Source organism: Cyclospora cayetanensis, unplaced genomic scaffold (assembly GCF_002999335.1).
Source record: "Cyclospora cayetanensis isolate NF1_C8 unplaced genomic scaffold, CcayRef3 CcayRef3_contig_246, whole genome shotgun sequence".
NCBI lineage: Eukaryota > Apicomplexa > Conoidasida > Eucoccidiorida > Eimeriidae > Cyclospora > Cyclospora cayetanensis.
Window position 1 is genome coordinate 15648 of NW_020312199.1, and position 15225 is coordinate 30872.

General features: G+C 53.9%; 2 protein-coding genes across 2 annotated transcripts; one reads left to right on the top strand and one right to left on the bottom strand.

The window, feature by feature from the left end:
* The first annotated feature begins 3542 nt into the window (after positions 1–3542).
* Positions 3543–9880, top strand: LOC113147504 (antifreeze protein Maxi-like). The gene is given in 6 exon segments (XM_026338278.1): positions 3543–3635; positions 4937–5025; positions 6849–6997; positions 7710–7814; positions 8528–8550; positions 9791–9880. Coding segments are annotated over 6 exon segments (549 nt in total).
* Positions 9881–10055: 175 nt separating this feature from the next.
* LOC34624228 lies at positions 10056–14384 on the bottom strand. Its single transcript, XM_026338279.1, has 6 exons — positions 14140–14384; positions 13739–13839; positions 13411–13630; positions 13107–13255; positions 11951–12349; positions 10056–10093 (listed from the first exon to the last, which is right to left on the bottom strand). Exons 1-6 carry the CDS (start codon positions 14382–14384, stop codon positions 10056–10058), a joined length of 1152 nt encoding a protein of 383 aa, XP_026194064.1.
* Positions 14385–15225: the final 841 nt, after the last annotated feature.

Genomic DNA, 15225 nt, shown 5'->3' on the forward strand with positions numbered 1-15225 from the left:
GTTGGTTCGGTGTGCAGCTGAATGAAACCATAGTTCACAAGACAAGCCGCGCAATACGAGCTCTCTCTGCTCCCCTCGGCTTGCTAGTGGCACTTGCGCTATCGCAGATATACTTCCTGCAGTGGGGGGCGTTGGGAGTAGGAGGCCTCCTTCTTGTGGGTGTGGCGATTTCAAGTGAGCTTGCAGGTGGACTTAAAATTCTCCCATCGAGGACTGCCCCTCTCAACTGTTTCATTTAGCTGCGGTCAATTCTGCTGCAATGTTCAAAATTTCTGCCTCCTGTGCTGCAATGGCACCACTCCCCACAAGCACGCATCAAAACCCCTGCACAAAGCTTGCAGTGAAGAGCAGGCGTCCAGTCAGGGCTTATGTTAGCGAGTGGCGAAAATTTTGAGCGGACCATGAACCTCAGCTCTGCTCCTTTGCATTTAAAAATTGCAGATACAGGGGCTGTGTCACGTGCTTTTGCATACTTGTCGCCGGCAGTGATGCGCGGCGTGCTTCTCCTTTTTTACGACACCAATGAGCAGTGTAACTCACGTTGCCGGGGGGCAGAGGTTTGAAGAGCGGCGCTGCTACTGCTGCATGCTCTCTTTGTCTGTCTCCCTCTCGTGGGAGCTAGTGACGTAGATTGCTGAAACAGTATTTGAGGGTTGATGCATGTGTCTGGTTTGCGTTCTGTCCAGGCGGACGGCTCAAGGAACTCTGGCAGGAAGCGCACTATATGGGCTTTGTGCATCCTTTTGACGTGGGAGATCTCGTGTCAATCAAAGAGCCGCGTACGGCTGCGTTCGATACTGCAGGTGGACTGTCTATTCCTAAGGCGACTCTTGCTGGGGTGTCATCGATACAGTCGGCGGCAGCCCTGTCTGCTGCTGCTGCTTCTGGCAGCACTGCCACAGAACTCAGAAGCTCGGGGGTACTGGAGCTGAACAAGGCCAGATGTGTCGTCGCAGATCTCCACACGTGCTCCTTTGAGATTGGCGAAGATGGCGCTGAGGTGAGCTCATGCGGTATCCCTGTCTGTTTGTGTGCCTGTTCTACGTCTGCACGTGCCACCACTCCCTTTCCCCGTCGCCCTCTCGTGCCGTTTGATGGAGGCTTTTGCCCCTCTCTTCTCTGGCTTTTCGTGAAAGGCTACGCGACAGCTCGGGCAGCATGGTGCTTTCTGAAAGCCGCAAGCCGGCGTGCCATGCGCCTCTCACGATGGCTCGCCACGAGCTGTGGCTGCTGCTGCTGCTGCCTTAATACCGCTGCGCAAACAGGTGGAGGTTCCCGTCAGACTCCTGATGCACAAGGCTATTTCCAATGACAGCAGGAGGCCCCCCCATGCCAAAGTGCAGCTAGAGCTCTTTGTTCGCAAAGAACATGCCCAGCCAGAAATCCTTCAAGTACGCAGCAACCCCAGTTCTTTCGACCTTGAGGCACACTTGGGGGTTTCACTACGTGTCAAAAGTACTGCTCTTTGCCTTCTCCACGACCCCGTTTCTCCAATGCGCATCTTATTCGATGGACAGTGGGGAACACAAGAGGGGGCAGGGGGAAGCTTGTGAAACGCCTTCACTGATTTGTGTTGAGGGTCGTGCCGCTTGAAGCCCACGCCGTAGCGTCGAATTCCTTCAACGCCGTGTTGCTCTGCGCTTGCTCCAGGAGCTGCAAGCGCTGCTTGAAGAGTACTGCTGGAGACGCCCAGGGGAGTGGAAGACTGATCAGGCCCCTACTGTCACGATCCGTGAAGACGCAACGGATGCGAATGCCCTCAAGGTAGCCCAAGACACCCCAACCGCATGCCGTGCTCGCCCTCTGCCAAACATTTCTCAATAGAAAAACAGAAAAGCAGAAGTACCGAGATCAGAGGCAGAGAGGCCAACACTGGACAGGTGCCACAGTGTGTGCGGAAGTGGCTAGACATGTGGATCGCCAGCTGGCGGCTCGCGGGAGTTGCTCTGTTTCGCTGTTGTTTGATTTGGGGGACTGTTGCAGATCGTTGTGTGCGCAACCCATCGGAAAAGTCACGATCATCCTGGCTGCATCCGCGCGTCCACAAACTCCCTGCGCTTGTAAACCCCACACTCTACAGAACCCCAGCCAATGCAGCAGGCCTCCTCTTCCCCTCCTTTTCCTCTTCCCGAAGCTTCCGATCTCGAATTCCAACTACTACTAACTACAGCAGTGCAGTCCTCAAGATATATATATATATAGCCTCAAAAGAGGTGGCGGGCAGTCGCAAAAATGCTTGTGCTCTCTCCATCTCGTGTGCTGTATCTCTGAGATCGCTGCTCAGGGCCGTCGCAAGATACTCCAACGAATTGAATGAGAAACTTACTCCTCCACTGCCTTCGCTCCGCCGTCAGAGCACTTTCTAAGGGGGTACACCAGTGGTGCGCACGGCGGTAGGTGTTCTTCCCTTGAGAGGGTCTGTGTGATAGGGCTCTCGGAGTGCAAAATACACGACTGCCCGTTGAAATCTAGGATCTTCGGCACTTAATCGGCCTTTAGAAGGCGAGATCTAATCCATTTGGCTGCAGAAAAGAAGACCTCTCTCGCAGAAGCCAGCTTAAAACGTACATAAGAAGGCGTATACGCAGATATACTTGTGTATATACGGGATGGATACGCATAGTTAAAAGGGAGACACAGCTACGCTCCTTCAGAAAAATTGTCTCACAACAAAGTTGCGCGCACACACGGGCACGTAAACATTTCCCAGATTCACATGGCAGAGGCATGCATGCGCATCTATCCGTCCGTGCACTCATATTTTCCCATTTTCCTCGTACGTGTGTGAGCGTGTAAGCGCGTACATACACACATTTGCATTTCGACGCTACTTCATGCAGGAAAGCAACGTTATATATCTCCTATAGATGCCTCTGTAGTCGCGCAACAAACTTTCCTGTGTGCGTGCAGTCGCTCAGACGCTTTCTGTATCCGGCCGAATATCTCTGTAAGAATGCGGCTTTGCATAAACCAACTGCTGTCTCGTTGCGGCGAGGCCCCTGCATTCGGGCAAAGGTGATTATTTACCCCGCCGCTGCAGTTGCTGCGGCAAAACTACCCGTGCTGCTCCTAGCAGCAGCAGCAGGAACATGCCTAGCTCCTGGAATTGGCGCCGAAAAGGCAATTTCCATCAACGCTTTCGCAAGCTTTTCCCCGGGGCCAAGGAGCAGCAGTGTCTGCCTCGTCTCTCTCTGCCTTGATTTGTTCACCTTGACCGTTTTCTCTCTCGCCTCAGCACTCCAGAGAAAACCGTGCAAACGAATTGTAATCAAGTCTATTCATACCTTTGACGTACACGCACAGCAGGGAGAATGTGTAGCGAGGCTCACTTCACGGCGCCTGGAGCTCTTGCCGCAGACACCAATAGCTTGCAGGGGCTGCTGCTGCAGCCGCTCTCTTGGTATACACGCACAGACGCAAAAGAGAGTAGCTGCAAACCAGACAAACGGCCTACTAGCTACGGTACAGGAGAGACAAGCACCACCAACTACGCAGAGCCAGGATTACTGCCACACCCCCACTCGACACCATGCTAGAGCTCCATGCAGCGTTCCGATTTCTCAGCACATGCAGACAAAGGTCAGGCCGTTGCTTCCGCAAAAGAGGCTACAGCAGCTGCCGCAGCAGCTTCCTACGCTGGGAAAATTTCTCATTGCCGCCGAAGCAGCAGCACTTGGAGCACAAAAATCAATCAGTAAAGCACGCGCTCCGTATGAAAGCCTTGGTCCGAGCCACGCACGATAGAAGGGAAGAAATCGGGGGGCAGGAACAGCCAGCACGGAAAGATAGGCACACTCAGAGAGAGAGACACATGCAAGCGTGCTTACAGTCTGAACTAGGGATACAAGTTGTGTGTGCACGAATAGATATCTCCAGAGAGAGACACATGCAAGCGTGCTTACAGTCTGAACTAGGGATGCAAGCTGTGTGTGCACGAATCGATATCTGAGGGGCAGGCAGATACGCGGTGAGAACAGTTCTGTGGCGGCTCAGAAGCCATGCGCCTTAACAACGGCAGCAAACGAGGGATGTATAAGCTGCGTATCACCGTCGAATGCAGCAAGAGGCTGATGCCATGCAGTCGGCAGGCCTTACACTTTGAGTCATCCATCCATCCATCACTCTTCCACAGTACCCAGTTACGAAGGGGTGTCTTTTGAGGGGATGTCTCCCAGCAGATACTGCTCTTGCTACGAATGTACAGAAAGCCCTTTATTTTGGCTGACGGTGTATAAACCCCCCTTGGTGACCTTCATGCCATTTCGTTTCCCACTGAATAAGTACCTTCTTCGTACTACATTGTCCACTACTCCCTATTAGGCCCAACATGAACGTCTACACCCCAGGCCGACACATTACCATGCCACGCAAAGACACAAAAAAGTATCTATCTACACGAGTATATACACCCATATATATATTTTTTTTCTAAAGAGAGGATGCGCGTACGTAGGTATGTTTAAACATGTAGCCATGTGTCGCCGTAGATATGTGTGTATACACATGCATGCATGTGTCTGTACGCAGAGATGTATGTATATGCATGCATACATTTACATTCATGTATCTACGTATCATGTCTCTATATGTGTAAATGTGTGTGTACGTGTGTATATTAATATATACATAAATATATATGTATATATTAATATATATATATTTATATGTATATTTACATGTATATTATGTACATACATACATTTACATGTACACATATACACATACAAATGCATATACCCATGTAGACTCTCTCGTGCATCGCCAAGCATTCCTTGAGCGGTAGACTGAACCAAGTTAAGGGGAGTACGACCACCATCGTTTGTGTATCGATCTAGGCATTTATCTGTACTTAAAGCCCTCCTGTATCCCTCCCCCCTGCGCTCTGCACGAATACCAACATATACATATATATATACAGATTTGTCCTTCCCCTCAGAAAGACAAGGGGCAAACAGAGGGTGCCGAAGAAGCAGCCGAGGGGCCACTACCGCGAGGTGACAGAGAAGCAGCAGCAGGAGCCAACCCGCATCTACTGCTGTGTTGCGAACTATGACTATGGTGGTACCAATCACTGGGAAGCGGTTCATCTACCCCAGATGCTCGTCGTGTGCTGCCGTCAAGGCAAGCCTCTGAACCTCCGCTACGAGGCAGCCGAGATCTCCGCTGCATTTCTGGAGGATCATCCTCGGAAGACGCTGAGGCAGCAGCAGGAAATACGTGGTGATGGCTACAGCGCGCTGCAGCAGCGACTAAGGGCCTCTTCTCATCTGCATGCGTTTCAACAGCAGCAACAGCAGCATACGACGTCGCATCGAGGGGGGCAAGAGGCACACGCAGCGCCTCGTCGTCATTCCATGGGCGCAACCCCAGCCGAGTCGCTGCCTCCGCAAGATCTGCTTCAGCCTCAGCGGCAACCACAAACTGCGAATCAGCAACCAGCTGCCTGTGCCTTCTCCTCCCCCAAATTCGCCGCTGCTGCTGCTGCCTCTCTTCTGGCTGCAAAAGCAACAAAAGATCGCGATCCGCCTGTCGACTGACGACTGCCGCCTCCTCCTTCTCCTGCCGCTGCTGCTGAGAGCCGTCTACGTACTGCAAACGACTCCAGCCGCCGTCTTCTTCCGCACACCCTCTTGGAGACGCCATAGTACTGCCAAGTAGACGCTTCAGCACTCTGGCTCTATGCCGTTGCTGCCTTCTTTCCTTCCCCCTCCGTCGCCTCTCCAACCGACTGGCATCCACGGCTCCCGTCGTAGAAGAGGCAGAGAGAGGCAGCTCCCGCCCCCCCTTGAAGCTATCGCAGAAGCTACCGTCTACAGACATCGTCCCCAAGCACCTTGGACTGATCTCGCTGCTGCTGCAGGAGTCATCCCCATACACCCCCGCCATTCTGCTGCTGCAGTGGGTTCCGCAATCCACGGCATCTGAAACTGCTGCTGCTGCAGTCGCAGAATGCTGCTGCACATTCCTTCCCCTCGGTGCATGCAAGCGCTCACTGTTGGCATTGTTGCTGCCGCTGCTCTTGCCACCACCATCGCAGCTCTCGCAGCTGCTGCAACCGCTCTCCGCCTCTGCCCTGTTGTGCTGCAGTCGTCTACTGCCCCTCGAGCAGCGGCAGAAACGACCTCCCCTAGGCAAACTCGCCTCCCTACAACAGAAATTCTCAAGCCCACCTCCCCCCCCTCGAGAGGGGGGGGGGTTGCTGCAGTCCTTTGAGAACGGATGCAACGCAACTGCCTCAAAACAAATGCCGCTTGATCTTCCCGTCGCTGCTGCCGCTGCTCTGGCTGCTGCTGCTGCCGCCTCCGTTGCTCTGTACTGGAAGGGATTGACTGCAACAGGAGACACCTCAACGTAGCAGTCGCACTGCTCCTTCTGCTGCTGCTCCTCCGCCTTCTGCTGCAGATGCTGCTTCTGACGATGCAGCTGCTGCTTCTGATGATGCAGCTGCTGCTTCCGATCATGCAGCTGCCGCTTACTGCGGCTGCACAGCGAAACACCCCGCTCCTGGAGAAACCATCGGTCCTCTTCATGCTGCTGAGTCTGGAAATGCTGCTGCTGCTGCTGCTGCTGCTGCTGCTGCCGATTCTCGTACAGCTCTCGAGATTCTGCCGAATACTGCTCTGCACCACTGGCGCCAGCGCTTTCAGCCCCCCGCTTCTGCTGCTGCTGCGGAAGCACTTGCCGCTGATGTAGTGGCTGCACCCGATGTTGCTGCGTTGCTCGCGTGTGCTGCTCCGAGTGGCACCATTGCTGCTGCTCCTCCTCTTGCTGCTGCTCCTCTTGTTGCTGCTCCTTCTGCTGCTGCTCCTGGATTTCCATCCAGCTACCCTCTGCTGTAGTCCATCCAGACGAAAAATTCATCGCCTCTGACCACGGGCTGCTGAAGATTCTGCTGCTGCTGCTGCTGCTGCTGCTGCTGCTGCTGCTGCTGCTGCTGCTATTGCTGCTATTGCTGCTGCAAAAGCTGCTTCTTCCACTGCTAAAGCGATCAGCATTAGCACTCGCAGCAGGCGGGAGAACGCCCTCAGCTCCCTGATTGGGAAGCACCGCCATTGCCCACGCCAAGTCGTCTTCAGCTGTATGCGCATTTCGCAGAAACTGCGAAGCCTCTGGGGGGCCCCTAGGGGGCCCCCCCAGTTCTCGGTAAGGCTCCAACCGATGTTGTCTGTGTCTGTTTGCCCTGCACTGCTGCCGCCTACTACTACGGGAAGGAGCAGCAGAGGTTAAAGAACCACGCAGCAAGCGGTCTACTCCTCCTTTGCTACAAGTGGCGAATGTTGCTGCCGCTGGAGCTGCCGGCAAAGAAGATGGGAGTCGCCAACGGGGGAAAGCATCTGCACAGCTCTCGTTGCTGCTGCAAACTGCAGCATCATTCGCTGCTGCTGCTGCTGGAGCACTATTGTACGCTGTACTCACGCCGTCCATAGGGTGCAGCAATGCCTGCTGATGCTGGTGGTGATGACGATGCTGTTGATTCTGCTCATGTTGCTGCTGCCCTCTCATAGCAGCAGCAGCAGGAGAAGACGCGTATTGCGGGAGCTCTAACTGCTTTTGACGGATAAGCTGCTGCTGCTGGTGTCGCAGCTCCTTCATCTGCGACTGCAACTGCAGCTGCAACTGCTCTAGCTGCTGAAGTTGTTCCTCCACACTGTCGCTTGAGAAGCACAAGGCTTCTCCTAACTGCGAGCACCTCCCATACTTCTCCAAAGCCTCTGCGGCTGCCGTAGCTGGGGAGCTTTTCCCAGTATTCTTCGCAGCTTCCGAGCTGGCAGCAGCAGCTGCAGCAGCAGCAGGAGCAGCAGCGAACTGCTCCTGCTGCTGCTGCTGCAAAGCGCCTTCCCCTAAAACAAGGCTGCGCTCGAACCCTCTAGGGGAGGAGCAAATCACCAGCCTCCCTTCCGAAGAATCTCCCGCAGCAAGAACGCCTGAGAACTGCCGCTGGCACGCGGTGTTTCCAACACATGAAGCAACAGCGCTGCTGCTACCGCTGCCTCCTGTCGATGCTGCAGAAGAAGGTACAGCCGCTGTCGTCGTGGATGTAATGCCTCGTGCATAGCTTCGAAAAGGGAGCGTAAACAGGGAGCGCAGCATGCCTGTTGCAGTGTTTGGCTGCTGTTGCTGTTGCTCCTCCTGCTCCTGCTGATGCTCCTGTTTCAGCTCTTCTTCCAGCTCTTGTTTCGGCTGCTGCTCTCCGCGAAGCGATTGCTGCCTGGGGGAGGCTGCAGGGAAGCGGTAGCTGTCGCTGCAGCTGGCACGCGGAGGCAGTGTTTCGCAGCAAGCCTGCTGCGGCAGCTCTTGCAGAGATATTGGCTGCTGACACTTCAGCATGAGCTGCATGCGCTGGTGCTGCCCCTGCAGAGAAGCCGATGCAGAAGCTGCTGCAGGTGCTGCTGCAGGTGCAGGCAGCAGACAGCGTCTGGAGACGCTGAGCGCAGGAGATGGAATAGCGACGAAATCCTCTGTCTGCTGGAGAGCTTTCTCCTCCTCCATTTCCCACCCCGGAGACGAGGATTTCTGTGTAGTATAGCTGCTGCAGCTGCTGCTGCAACTGCTGCAGCTGCTGCTGCAGCTGCTCCCACGCCTTTGAACCCCGCCTCCTCCTCCGCTGTCGAAGCTGCTTTGTCGATCCGTTGACACAGCGGCAAGCATGCCGTTTGACGCACATTCCAGGGCCCTTCGAGACGGCTGCAGCAAAACAGACCAATCCTGAGGGGATACCTGCAGCAGACAGGCAAGCGTTCTCTCCGTGAGCAAGCCTGTTTGACGCGGAGACGCAGGATTGCTGCGAAGCTGCCCTCTTGTTTGCAGCAGAACAAACCCTTCGGAAGACAAGACAGGATCTAGAGGAGACGCGGAGTTGGAAGGGCACGCATGCCGCCGCAAGCCTCCTCGAGCCTCATGAGCCTTATAATACTGCTGCTGCTGAAAATACTGCTGCTGCTGAAAGTACTGCGGCTGCTGCTGAAAGTACTGCGGCTGCTGCTGATAGTGCTGCTGCTGCTGATAGTACTGCGGCTGCTGGAATCCAAGCGAGGGATCCCATAGGTCCGCAGCAGGAGGCACGAACTCCCCTGACGCATGCAAATGATGCTGGATAGCTGGCTGCAGAGCCAAACACGCAGATGAGCACGCCTCCTGCATCCCCTGCTGCAAGTGATCCTTGCGCAGCGTGTGCACCTGCTGCTGCTGCTGCTGATAATGCTGCTGCTGCTGCTGATAATGCTGCTGCTGCTGCTGATAATGCTGCTGCTGCTGAAAATACTGCTGCTGCTGCTGCTGCTGCAACAACGCCTGTGGCCACGACACAGTACAGACACCCGCGGCAACAACAGCGCCTCCAAAACTCTCTCCGACAAATTTAACAAAACACCCACTCACACACAAAACACGTCGCAGCTAGCAGCAGCAACACACCCGCGTTAGCTCAACACAACGTCTACTCTACAACCTCTTCCTGGAGACTTTCCAGCTAGCTCGCCAGTAACTCACTAGGCAGCCTAGAAGCCACCCCGTTTCACCCCTGTATTCACGCGTCCAGCAGCTCAAACTGGAGGAAGGGCTTACTCTCTAAGAACAAGCGCGAAGGTGTCTCTCGCTGCTAGTTGCCTCTCACCTCTGCTCCAGCTAGCGAAGCTGCCGCACTCGGTAAGACCCCCACAGCCTCTTCTCCGTGAACCCTATGACGATAACAGCAGCTCCAACAAAAAATGCAGATTACGTATTGGTGCGCTATGCATGACGAGCATGCGCATGTCTACAGACATACATATATATATATATACACGCGTAGATACGTGGTATAGGCACATCCATTGAGGCGTGCATTCCCGCGCATATCTGGTGCACACACGTAGATGCAAGAACTCATGACGCACAATAGATGCTGCTCACAAACTCCATATGGTGATATGTATATATAGATATGTACACTTATTGATATTTATATATATATTGATGTATTTTCATATATATGTATAAATAGCTGTACATCCAGGAAATACATACACACATGGATTCCAGCCTAAATATACGGATGTATATACATATATTTATATTTAAATGCAGGCATGAGCAAGTATGTCCGCGCATAAAGCTGCATAAAATAGGATATATGCATGAACGAGTATATCTACTTACAGATAACTACACCGGGTCATGCAATGTCTGTTTGCATGCTTACGTTCGTCTTTGCTTATAACGAGATGTACCTACATATATATCTGTATGTATATATATATATAGATATATATATATATGTATGTACTGACGCATTTCTATTTAGGAGCAAAACACATATAGGTGACGTGAGAAAAACATTCCTTGAAATACCTATAATTACACCTCCTACAGCTTACGTGGCATTAAACCCGCCTTGCGCCACCGGTTGCTGCTCTTCCTCTTCTTGCTCTTTCTCTTCTTGCTCTTTCTCCTCTGGCTCTTTCTGCTGCTGCTCTCTCTGCTGCTGCTCTTTATCCTCGTGCTGCTGCTCTTTATCCTCGTGCTGTTGCTGCCGTCTCGGCTGTTGTACCTGCAGCGGCCTTCCAGCTGACAGGAGGCACGAATTTGGATGCTGCTGCTCGATACGTGCAACTTCCTGCTGCAGCAACTGCAGCTGAGATGGCGAACCCACGTAAAACGCGAGGGCAAAAGAAGCATTCAGATGAAACAATCCTTGTTTCCACGGTTTACTCCCGAAAAGAGACATCTGTGTTGCGAATCCAAGCTCAAGGGCAGGGGGCTGCAGCAAAACGTCATATAGGAGGAAAAGCAATGAAGGAAGAAGCGAGCAAGTCACCGCATCAGACAGATATGATGCTCTCCTAATGCAACCACGTTCGCTGCAATGCAAAACCTCTACCGATTTACGGTGCCTTCTGCCCGGCTCCCCAGCCCCTCCCCATGTCAGCAGCAGTATCATCAGCAGTATCAGCAATATTAGCAGTATCATCAGTATGAGCAGGATCAGCAGTAAGAGCAGGATCAGCAGTAAGAGCATCAGCAGTATGAGCATCAGCATCATCATCAGCAGTATGAGCATCAGCAGTATCAGCATCAGCAGCATCACCATCAGCAGTATCAGCATCAGCAGCATCATCAGCTTCATCATCAGCAGTATCAGCGTCATCATCATCAGCTTCATCATCAGCACCACCACCACTACCACCACCGGCAGCAACACCACCACTACCACCAGCATCAGCACCAGCAGCATCAGCACCACCACTACCACCACTACCACTACCACCACCACCACTACCACTACCACCACCACCACCACTACCACTACCACCAACCACTACCACCAGCATCAGCATCATGAAAAGTATCATCATCAAAAGTATCATCATCAAAAGTATCATCATCATCATCAGTATCATCATCAAAAACATCAGCATCATCAAAAGCGTCATCATCAAAAGCATCATCATCATCATCAGCATCAGCATCATCACCACCAGAAAATCGTCGGAGAAAAAACGCAGGGATGCTGCAGCAACTGCAGCAACAGCGAGGCCAACAAACCTCACCACCACCAGAACCAACAGCAGCAGCCACATACAACAACAGCAACAACAGGCAAAACAACAGGGAAAGGAAGAACAATATCGCCTCACCTGAATTCTGCAATGCGGATCGAGATACAGCATGCAGTCTCCTTGATAGCCGATGCAGAAAAAAGCCTGTTGCCCCTTTCCAGCGATCATTCCTAGAGACCACGGCAGAGACATGTACGCAACTAGAGGGCGAATGTAGATCTCATGAATGCCTTCTCCGCTGCTGACTTTGAGAGGAAACAGCAGCAAGCATCCACGTAACCACGTCGCACTGTTGTTGATCCTGCTGCTGCTAGTGTCGCTGCTCCTGTTCTTGCCGCTGCTGCTGTTCATGCCGCTGCTGCTGTTCATGCCGCTGCTGCTGTTCATGCCGCTGCTGCTGTTCATGCCGCTGCTGTCAAGACCACCCTTGATTGCATGCGCTTCCCCGTGAAACGACTTCTGCCAGCAGCCAGCCTGCCTCGCAGCGGATTCAACGGGGGGTAGCACCACGCCTTCATGGCAGCCGCTATTCGGAACCCTCGCATTCTCTGCAGCTGCAGGAGCTGCATGCCTTCGAGTAGCATCAGTTACGCTTTCCATGTTTGCTCGCATGCTCTGTGCATCCTCCTGCCCCTCCCGCCGGGCAGTCACGCTGCTCGAGTCTCCGATTTTCTCAGAAGAATAGCTCAAAGCTTCGTTGTGGAGGTTCTCTGCAGAGGCTCTCCCTCCCCGTCCAGCAGATGACGCGTCTACAGGCGAAAATGCACAAGCAGCTCCGCCTTCGTGGCTCTGCTGAGACTCTGCATGCTTCCCTCCAATCGGTTCTGGGAAAAACAGCAACTGCCCCGACTTCGCGGCGCTGCTACTGCTATTGCTATTACTGCTGCTGCTGCTATTGCTATTACTGCTGCTGCTATTGCTATTACTGCTGCTAATGCTAGTGCTTCCGTCGATGCTGACGCTGGTGCTCTCGCCTTCCGTTGAAGAGAAAGACAGCGATGGCACATCTTCCCAGTCATCGTCTCCGCAAGTCTGCGGCTGTTGCGTTTTCTGCTGCTGGTGTCGCCGCCGCAAGGCAGCAGCAGCAGGAGGAACGCGAGGCACTGTGGTGGGTAGGCGGCACTGCAAGTCGATTTCTCGGGGATCTAAGAGGCCATCCGCATCCAAATAGACGTATATTTCCCCCTGCGAAGCCTCGCAAAACAGCGGCAGAATGCATGCAGTGCTTATCGAATAGTGCTAGTACGGCTGTTGTTGCTGTTGCTGTTGTTGCTGCTGTTGTTGCTGCTGTTGTTGCTGGTGCTGCTGTTGTTGTGCAGCAACAGCAGCAACATTCCCCTCCCCTTCTTTTCTCCTCCTTCCTCCCCAGCTTCCTGCCGTGCAGAACCTGTCCTAGTCATCACCTCCTCATCACCTGTTCCCCCCGAAATGCGAGAGAGCATGCATGCATGCATGCATGCATGCATGCATGCCTTGCTACCCGCCCCCCCCGTTGCCATGAAGGGCACTTCTCTCGCGATGATGAGGAAGGCAAAGGCAAACTCAAAATGCTGCCGTGCTCCGCCTTACCGCTGTAAACGCAGAAGACTCTACAAGCAGCTTCAGAGCGATAGATGCGGTTGTAGGACCAAACCACTCGCCAGCAAACTTCCCGATAAGTCTCGAGTCTATCGCGCTGATGCCTCTGTCTAACACGAGGGCAGGAGGTGGCTGCGCTTCTTCTCCCCCCGCTGACAGAGAACTCTCCGTCTGGCACTCATGCAGCAGTCCTCCCTGAGGCACTACTTGTGTTGACGTGAGCTGCTGCTGCCGCTGCTGCTGCTCTTCCTCTTCCTCTTTCTCTTCTTCCGTCCTCGAAATCGGTGCAGCACACCCCACAACGCCTGCCGCAGCAGCGCCTTCGCTCGACGCAACCTCGGAAAGAAGGACTGCTGCTTCTGCAGGATCGACACCACCCTCGACAGCTGCTGCGAGAGGCAAACGCTGGTGGCTAGCTGCTGCATGTGCCGCTGCTGCGCTGGAATGGGAAGAAATCGATGCTGACTCGACAAGCGACAGTGCAGCTCCTTCTTGTCCTCCTGCTGCTTGGAATGCTGATAAAGATTTCACGTTTACGCCTCCGCCTCTTACAACTCCTCCTTCTCCTACTACTCTTGCTCCTCCTATTCCTCCTGCTGCTGCAGAAATCGCTGCAGCCGCACCAGCGGCTGCAGCGATTTCTACGACTGACGGAGAATCTGGAAAGGGGGATGGATGGCGCTGCTGCAGCAGCGCCTCCTCAGCTGCCATTTTCCCGTACAGACTGCGCGCCCACCCAATCCCCCCCCCTGCAGCTCTGACAAAAGAAAAGATGGAAAAGGGATATTGATCTGGTGGCGAAGGCACATCTAAGAACCACTGCAGAAGATCTCCTTCTGAATAGGCAGTCCGCGATGTCACTGCCTTGCCGTCTCTAGGGGTGTTTTGAATATTTTGACTGCCAGCGGCAGAACCAGCTCCATCCTGGCTACCAGCGTTGCGTGAATCGCTCTCACGCGCTGTCAAAGCCTCTGAGCTGCTGCTGCTACTGCTACTACTACCCGCTTCTTCAGCACTCTCTTGCTGCAGCTCTTGCTGCTGCTCTTGCTGCTGCTCTTGCTGCTGCTCTTGCTGCTGCTCTACAAATAAACTCTCATCGCCGAGATGCCTCTCAGGAGCGACAGGCTCTCCAGCAGCTGGCTGTGCAAACGGCCCCGCCTCGAAAAAATGCCGTCTTAGTGCCTGTAAAAGCAGCATTTGCGCTGCTCTGATGGTGCACCCCCACCCCACATCGCTAGTGATTGCGATCCAGCTGCGTTCGAGCACCATAATCCCCTGCCCAGAGCTGCCGGCTGCTGCGCTGCCATCGCGGCTGCTGTTACACCCGCCGTTGCCTCCGTTGTTCCCTCCGCTGCCACCCTCGCCGCTGGAAGACTCTGCAGCCGTCGCGACTGCCACTTCTTCTGCAGAGGCAGCAAGGCGCCGCTTCTCGCTGCAGCAGCGGTAAATCGGAGAAAACCCCGTTCTATACGTAAAACGAGCCAAACATGACACAAAATTCAACAATTCTTGCTGCACAAGCTCCGGCTGAACCGACGCACAAACAACAGACAAGGGATGGAGATGAACTCCCGGCTGCAAGCCGTCTACTTCTTTTCGATAGAGAGTTCCCCTGCTGCTGCTGTTGCTGCTGCTGTTGCTGCTGTTGCTGCTGCCCGTGTTGCTGTTGCGGCTCCTACTCCTCGTGCTGCTGCTGCTGCAGCTGCTACACCCTGTCTTTTCATGATTGTGCCTCGCAGCACCCGCTTCAGAAGCCGCATGCGCATGCCACGAGCCTTTCGCGACAACTCCGTCTTGCCGCAGCAGAACGCCTCCCCCAGATGCCGCTGCAGCCTCTGCATTCGCATGCATGCGAGCCGACGCTGCAGACGCTCTTCTTCTGCCTTCGCCGCTACACAGTCTGCGCAGCTGCTGATACTGCTTGTGACACTGCTGGTGCCGCTTCACGATTTGCTGCTGCTTCTCATTCAGCACCCAAAACACCTTTCCCAAAACTACCGCAGTTTCCCCCTGCTGCAACAAGCCTCCCTCCTGAGGACCAACCCATGAATTCGTTGCTGCCGCTGCTGCCCAGTTGTACAAATTATGCCTCCAGCTGCAGAGGGTAGCA

Coding starts and splice junctions, on each gene's coding strand:
- LOC34624228 (XM_026338279.1), bottom strand. CDS start 14,384: ATGGTGCTCGAACGCAGCTGGATCGCAATCACTAGCGATGTGGGGTGG. Junction 13,631..13,738: donor AGAAATCGCTGCAGCCGCTG/GTGCGGCTGCAG, acceptor AATCTTTATCAG/CATTCCAAGCAGCAGGAGGA. Junction 12,350..13,106: donor AGTCTTCTGCGTTTACAGCG/GTAAGGCGGAGC, acceptor AACCGATTGGAG/GGAAGCATGCAGAGTCTCAG.